The following is an 8181-nucleotide window of genomic DNA, read 5'->3' on the forward strand; positions in this document are numbered from 1 at the left end:
GTGTGGCTGCCGTCACGAACCAATGGGTGAAAAGCCGAAGCTTCCCGAAGGTTGGCCCACTACCAGCGCGCTTACACGCGGAAGTGGTGGTACGGAAGCTGCTGGCCGTTGCTGACTTAATGAACTGGAAGACCGTCGTCCGATGACATTCAACACCTGGTTTCTGGAGTTCTTTCTTCGCTTCTGAACACCGCTATGGCCTGTCCCGTTACACTAGAATTAGTTTTCTTTTAGGTGTGGGTCTACCATCTTCCAGAGTTTGCACTGTCCAATATCAAAGTCTCCATTTCCACAGTAACAACATATTACAAAATTATGGACGGTTTTTCACATCTAATTTGCACCCGCAAATTGGACGCATCAACTTCTGACGGGCCTTATCATTCGCACGCACAGAAAAAGCATGCATATGTACGTCACGTGAACTCTTACGACAAATGGTGTTCTGGAGGCAACGAGAAGGTTCGTGTATCCACTAAATATGAGTATGTGATGCGCGTCTTTCAAAACGTGCGAATCTCTTTTATCATCTGAAGGGTTTATTTCAATAGCGGTACAAGTCCATTTTTGGTCATTTTAAGATACAGAGTCCTAAAGTTAAATGAGCACTGAAGAATCTGCAGTTGAGATACCAGAAATATTCAAGCACATGGCTTCTTGCTAGAGATGAAACCTTTCTTTCTGTTTGTTTGGATCATTAACTTCACAACCATTATAGGCAGAAAAGTGGAGGTAACAGACTTGTACCACTACTGAAATAAGCCCTTCATTTCGCTACGAAGTCAATTTTCAATATTGTCGCTATTAAGAGTCACAGTACCGTGAGCAAACTGCAAAGACTGCGAGGACATCAGTGGGTTAGCTATGACGTCATCAACATTAGCCATTCAACACCATCGCAACACGTAGCCAGTCTGCCCCAAAGGGCAGGTCATTCTCCTGTCAAAAAGTAAAAACAGCACAGCAGTTGGAATATGAACTAGGCCCTACCTATGACACCTTGACATGCTTGACGCTAACCTAATTGCCTTTCTCCAAGTCGTAAATCACTCACACTATAATATAATGGAGGACTTGCAAGTGTTACCCTAGCAGAATTCCTAGGAAGGGTAACTCAGAATGTGTTGACGAGAATTAAAATCTGTGTACATATCTCATTCTCATTCGTTCACTCGTAATTCTGTTTTAATCTTCGGATTTCACATCAATTTATAAATTTTTATAAACTATAAATCTGTAGTGAATTTTGTGAGGGGAAGTCTTAAGTTGCACTGAAGGAAAAAAAAGCATGAGTGTTTAATCTGACTGCACTGTATATTACGAGTGTCTGGATGCAGGCCGTTGTGGCCGAGCGGTTCTAGGCGCTTCAGTCTGGTTCAAATGGTTCAAATGGCTCTGGGCACTATGGGACTCAACTGCTGAGGTCATAAGTCCCCTAGAACTTAGAACTACTTAAACCTAACTAACCTAAGGACATCACACACATCCATGCCCGAGGCAGAATTCGAACCTGCGACCGTAGCGGTCGCGCGGTTCCAGACTGTAGCGCCAGAATCGCTCGGCCACCATCGGCCGGCGCTTCAGTCTGGAACCGCGCGACCGCTACGGTCGCAGGTTCGAATTCTGCCTCGGGCATGGATGTGTGTGATGTCCTTAGGTTAGTTAGGTTTAAGTAGTTTTATGTTCTAGGGGACTGGTGATCTCAGATGTTAAGTCTCATAGTGCTCAGAGCCAGTTGAACCTTTTTCTTTTTTTTGTATGTGTGTGTGTGTGTGTGTGTGTGTGTGTGTGTCTCGCTGGGACCAGAATGAAGTGGTGCCCATCAAATCGAGAAAGTGTGTCACCAAAAATATGGATACTATAGTGTAGCATTCAGCTGTAGGCAAGTTCAAAAGACAAATCTTTACCCAACTCCAAAAAGCAAACAGTGATATACATGGGACGTCAGGCGCATTTTCTCTGGTGTTCCATCAGATTTTGTCCTTTCAGTGTGTACCTGGAGAAAGCCCAAGCAAATACTGATCATTACGTCTCTCATGAGATGCCCCGTCTCGAAGGATAGCGTCCGTTTGTTTGCCTTTACAAACAAAATGATTTTTAAATCCGAATTTTGTGTGTCCATTCGACGCAGCGGCCCCAGATTAGTCTAGCGCGACATTAGTTTTATCGCAATGTGTTAATAGTGGCAATAAAACACGAGAATAGCCCAGTACTGCAGCAGCAAATGAGCAGCGCGGACAATGGCGGTCCTCTCGCTGCTGCAATACCGGTTATTCTTCGTGTTTTACTGTTCCTGTTAATACATGTCGATGAAACAAATATTGCACTAGGCCAATTTGAGACCACTCTGTCGAATGAACACGTAAAATTTCGATTTTTTTTTTTTTTTTTTTTTTTTTTTTTTTTTTTTTTTTTTTTTTTTTTTTAAACAGGAACCCAACCGACGATTTCGATCGACGCCGGATGTCACACGTACGACGTGACCTACATTCACCTGACCAATAACAACAAAATAAATGGAAATCGTGCTTTACTTTTATCTCGTACAGTTTTGCGATGGTTTCTTGTTAGAGAAGTTGCTAAATTTCAGGCAAAATTTTTTACTAGCCGTAACTCCGTAACTAAACATTTGCGGACGTATTTTTATATGACCTTTATTCTTTAGTTTTACTTCTAGAATATCATATTAAAATATTTGCGCATCTTCGTGGATGACCCTATGTGTATACAAACACACACACACAGACGCAGTGTGTGTGTGTGTGTGTGTGTGTGTGTGTGTGTGTGTGTGTGTGTAATTTCATTGTAGATATATGAGAGAGAACCATTTACCTTTGGCAGAGGAGCAGTGGACGGCGGCAGGGAGAACACACATGGCAACTGCAACAGAAAAGGAAAGCACGTGTTATTGTCTGACGTGGAGCTGAATACGCTAATTAGTGGCTACACCACAACACACAAGGCACTGCCAACAGTAATTACATTCCGAGAACACTGATTTCGCACATTAGAAAAAAATGAGCTCAGTTTCCACACACATACCGTGATAAGCATACACAGTATCACATTTACGCACACAGCAGAATACCCTTGAGGTAAACAGCCTATGGTCGGTAACGAGTAGCTCACGTGGTCTGAGATCTTGAATATTCAACAGACGTGATGTACAAGCTGCGTAAACTGCTTGTGTTTCATAGCAAGGAAGTACTGGTGACATTAGCGTTGGTAAGAACGTGACTATTTTTTCTTTTTTTAAAAAAAGAAAGAAAGAAAGAACAGACATGAAACGATCGCCTACGACGAATCCACTGAGAAGCTAAACATTGTTTACTGTTCATGACTAAGTTAGTTAACCTGTTAGTGAATTAAATGTTTCATACATAATTTTAAGGATTCTTTTATAGAAATGAAGTGGAACGGTTCAGTTTACAGGATATGTATGCGTGATTAGTGTTAACGTTAACGAATACATACTTTTTGGTCGTCATGCAACTACGCTTAAAAACATATTTCTTTCAGGGTATCAGCTTTTAAATAGAAATTCTTCCATGAAACAGAAGGAAAGATTCAAGAGAATGATGTTAGGTTAGGTTTAAAACTTATTTTACTACGTTTCAGATGTTTTATGCTATTGGACAGATGATCAAAAATTTTGTTCTTGGATATTGAACTCATTTCTGAGCCACTCACTGCTTTTATAGTCGGTAACAATTTTTCCCACTAGTGTTTTAGGGCTGGACATCACTTATTCTCAAATTATGATACATTATTTTTGACCAGTTTCATTAGCGACTGTATGAATTGTGACGGCGCAGTTAAAATATCTAACCCCCACCCCCATTCCCCAAAGACGTACTTCCATGACAAACGATGGTGGACACCACATATTATACTTACTGCTCAAGTATGAGCAGTCAGTACTTCTTTTCTACTTGGTAAGTTGCCTCTGAAAGTTATTCCATAAGGATTTACTAAATGAAAAAATACAAAATAGGTCAGGATGTTGACTCGTTTGTTTCAGAGACTATCAATTACATGAAGAGAAAAAGTAGATGAACTTGTTTCAGAAATTGTGTAACAGATTTCTTCTAGTAGCTTAATCTGCTGACCAAAGTGGTCGGTTTTACATGCATTAAGATAACTTGAATAAAAATGTGATACGTATATCTATATTTCTAAGAATGCATCACTACACTATACACAGATCTGTGTATCTGAATCTCCTGCTTCACTTCTCACACATTACCCACGTTTGGTACTGAAAGCTCTCTGCCTCCCAACCCGGTCCGTCAGGAAGCGGCCGAGTATCGAATTGTCAACGCCCCTGTAGCTCTGCGACAAGGTGAACGAGTTCTTGCAATGCACGGTCTAGTTCTCTGACGGTCGTTTAAAGTTCGGATAGCTGATTCTGACTCGCACGGAATTGTGCGAGCACTGAACGTTCGAGAGCTGAGTTCCGTTGTGTTCCGTTAGTTCATCAGAGCCCGTATTTCGAGCTACTTTTGGGTTACTGGCGACAAACTAAGCTTAGCTGTATCCGTGTAGATGGTGTCGTTTGAACATCCTACCACCATATTTTCAGCATTTGGGAGTTGTTCCCTTGGCATGCAATTCGAGGGGAGTCCAAAAAATTAAAAAAATAGAATAACTTAAAATAAAAAAATAAACGGAATAACATTGCCGTGGGAGGAGCTTGTCTAGTACGCATTTCTGCCGCTAGGAGCGTAGAGCGCAACTCATTGCCAATTCAATGCCAACTGTGTACGAGTAGTCGACGTGGCTTGTTCTGCTCATCTGCAGTGATATTTTTGCTAGCCCTGTTGTATTCTTGTTTCGTTTCTTATGTTGGCAAGTTTAACTGAACAAAGCGCAGCTGTGAAATTTTATTTTTTATTCGTTAAAAATGCTGCCGGAACTGTTTTTATGTTGAAAACAGCTTACTAAGATGACACTATGGAAAACATTCAGGTGTACGTGTGGTTTGTTCGATTTAAAAATGGTGACATGTCGATTGATGACAAACCTCGTTCAGGAAGTCCACGAACTTCCGAATAGACGAACACATTGAAAAAATTCGAGAGCTTGTGCTCGCAGACCGTCGACAGACAACTTATCAAGTGTCACAGATTAGTGGACTATTTTGGAGCTCGGTTAAGGCAATTTTAACGGAAGATCTGGGAATGAAAATGGTTGCTGCCAAGTTTGTTCCTCGGGTTCTGACTGTCAAAAGGAACGTCGAGCTGAAACATGTACATTGAAACAGCAGCTTGAAACTAATCCAGATTTTCTCTCAAAGGTCATTACTGGTGATGAATCATGGTGCTTTGGCTACAACCCAGAAATAAAGCGACAACCAAGCTAGTGGAAGACGTCATCGTCACCCTTTCCTAAAAAATGTCGTCAAGTCAAATCAAACATCAAAAAATGCTGATCTGCTTTTTTGATGCAAAGGGCGTAGTTCATTCAGATTTTGTTCCTCCTTGTCAGACGGTGAATCAAACCGTTTGTCTGGAAGTTTTAAGAAGATTGCGTAACAGTGTTCTTCAAAAAAGACCCGATTTGTGGCAGACAGGAAACTGGATCTTCCGCCACGACAATGCACCTGCAAACAAAACCATTTCTGATCCACACCTACATCTACATCCATACTCCGCAAGCCACCTGACGATGTGTGGCGGAGGGTACCTACCGGTTCTCCCTTCTATTCCAGTCTCGTATTGTTCGTGGAAAGAAAGATTGTCGGTATGCCTCTGTGTGGTCTCTAATCTCTCTGATTTTATCCTCATGGTCTCTTCGCGAGATATACGTAGGAGGGAGCGATATACTGCTTGATTCCTCGGTGAAGATATGTTCTCGAAACTTCAACAAAAGCCCGTACCGAGCTATTGAGTGTCTCTCCTGCAGAGTCTTCCACTGGAGTTTATCTATCATCTCCGTAACGCTTTCGCGATTACTGAATGATCCTGTAACGAAGCGCGCTCTTCTCCATTGGATCTTCTCTATCTCTTCTATCAATCCTATCTGGTACGGATCCCACACTACTGAGCAGTATTCAAGCGGTGGGCGAACAAGCGTACTGTAACCTACTTCCTTTGTTTTCGGATTGCATTTCCTTAGAATTCTTCCAATTAATATCAGTCTGGCATCTACTTTACCGCCGATCAACTTTATATGGTCATTCCATTTTAAATCACTCCTAATGTCTACTCCCAGATAATTTATGGAATTAACTGCTTCCAGCTGCTGACTTGCTATATTCTAGGTAAATGATAAAGGATCTTTCTTTCTATGTATTCGCAGCACATTACACTTGTCTACATTGAGATTCAATTGCTATTCCCTGCACCATGCGTCAATTCGTTGCAGATCCTCCTGCATTTCAGCACAATTTTCCATTGTTACAACCTCTCGATATACTACAGCATCATCCGCAAAAAGCCGCAGTGAACTTCCTATGTTATCCACAAGGTCATTTATATATATTGTGAATAGCAACGGCCCTACGACACTCCCTTGCGGCACACCTGAAATCACTCTTACTTCGGAAGAGTTTTCCGCTAAAGATGGTATGATTCCACTGCTCCACACACCTTACACGCCTGACTTGTCTGCGTGCGACTTTATCTTCTTTCCACTCATGGAAAGGGGCATGAAAGAACCGTGATTTGACAACACTGAAGAAGCCAATAGAAAAACGACGGAAGAGCTGTCAGCCATTTCCAAAGATGACTACAAAAAATGGTTCGATCAGTGGAAGCACTGGTGCGACAAATGTAATACTTTCAATGGAGAGTATTTTGAATGGGATAAGGTCGTTTTGTAAACAGTATGAAAAAACATAGCTTTTAGAAAGTAATGCTGATTTTTTTGGCTACTCTCTCGTAAATGATAAATTTTGAGCATTCCAGAACCGCTAGCTTCTAATAACTCACTAGCACTATTTCCGAGCGGTTCTAGGCGCTAGAGTCTGGAACCGTGCGACCGTTACGGTCGCAGGTTCGAATCCTGCCTCGGGCAGGTGATAACCTTAGGTTAGTTAGGTTTAAGTAGTTCTAGGGGACTGATGACCTCAGAAGTTGAGTCCCATAGTGCTTAGAGCCATTTGAACTACTGTTTCCGTACTGTACCCGTTTCAGCTGAGCGAGCTGGCGCAATGGTTAGCACACTGGACTCACATTCGGGAGGACGACGGTTGAAACCCGCGTCCGGCCATCCGGTTTTAGGTTTACCGTGACTTCCATAAATCGCTTCAGGCAAATAATGGGATAGTTCCTTTGAAAGGGCACGGCCGATTTCCTTCCACGTCCTTTCCTAATCCGAGCTTGTGCTCTGTTTCTAATGACCTCATTGTCGATGGGACGTTAAACATTAATTTCCTCCTCCTCCTCCTCCTCCTCTTTATACCCGTTTCACCATCTCGTCGTCCGCCACCTGCATAGTTAGTGCTAACTGACGGAAGACTCAGAAGATGACGATGATGATTGGTTTCTACACAGCCCAATTTTTTGTACACAGTCGAATCTAGCCACTGTCACGAATGATGATGATGATGATGATGATGATGAAATGATGAGGACAACACAAACAGCCAGTCTCCGGGCAGAGAAAATCCCCAACCCAGTCGGGAATCGAACCCGGGACCCCGTGACACTGAGAAGACACGGCCGAATGTCAAAGTAACTTCGTACATGGACACACCATAGGCAGGTACGCAAATGATTAGACTTGCAGTTCTGTGTGGCACCTATAATGGGAACTAAAGCGATTTTGTATTGTTCGTGTTTAGTGTTGTTACCAGGCATGGCAGGATTAGTAAGGGACGTGAACAGCGTCAGATTTTGAGTGATCATTGTGAAGAACACGTAAATACCACGTGTAGCGTTATCAGCTTCTGACAGAGTCTGAAAGAGAACTCTGTTGTTGGTCTACAAAATGGTTCTAATGGCTCTGAGCACTATGGGACTCAACTGCTGTGGTCATAAGTCCCCTAGAACTTAGAACTACTTAAACCTAACTAACCTAAGGACATCACACACATCCATGCCCGAGGCAGGATTCGAACCTGCGACCGTAGCGGTCGTGTGGTTCCAGACTGTAGCGCCTTTAACCGCTCGGCCACTTCGGCTGGCTGTTGGTCTACAACTAGACGGCTGGTAGAATAGAGAGGCTTCCACATTTGTG

At 42.6% G+C, this 8181-nt stretch overlaps 1 protein-coding gene across 1 annotated transcript in view; it reads right to left on the reverse strand.

Moving 5' to 3' along the window:
* LOC126416851 (uncharacterized) overlaps positions 1 to 2876 on the reverse strand; it is a 1707974-nt gene extending 1705098 nt beyond the window's left edge. Inside the window, exon 1 of the mRNA XM_050084734.1 lies at positions 2833 to 2876. Within this exon, the coding sequence (XP_049940691.1) occupies positions 2833 to 2875 (43 nt within the window). The 5' untranslated portion in view covers position 2876. The remainder of the gene's footprint in view (positions 1 to 2832) is intronic.
* Positions 2877 to 8181: the final 5305 nt, after the last annotated feature.

The sequence above is a fragment of the Schistocerca serialis genome, chromosome 8 (genome assembly GCF_023864345.2).
Source record: "Schistocerca serialis cubense isolate TAMUIC-IGC-003099 chromosome 8, iqSchSeri2.2, whole genome shotgun sequence".
NCBI lineage: Eukaryota > Metazoa > Arthropoda > Insecta > Orthoptera > Acrididae > Schistocerca > Schistocerca serialis.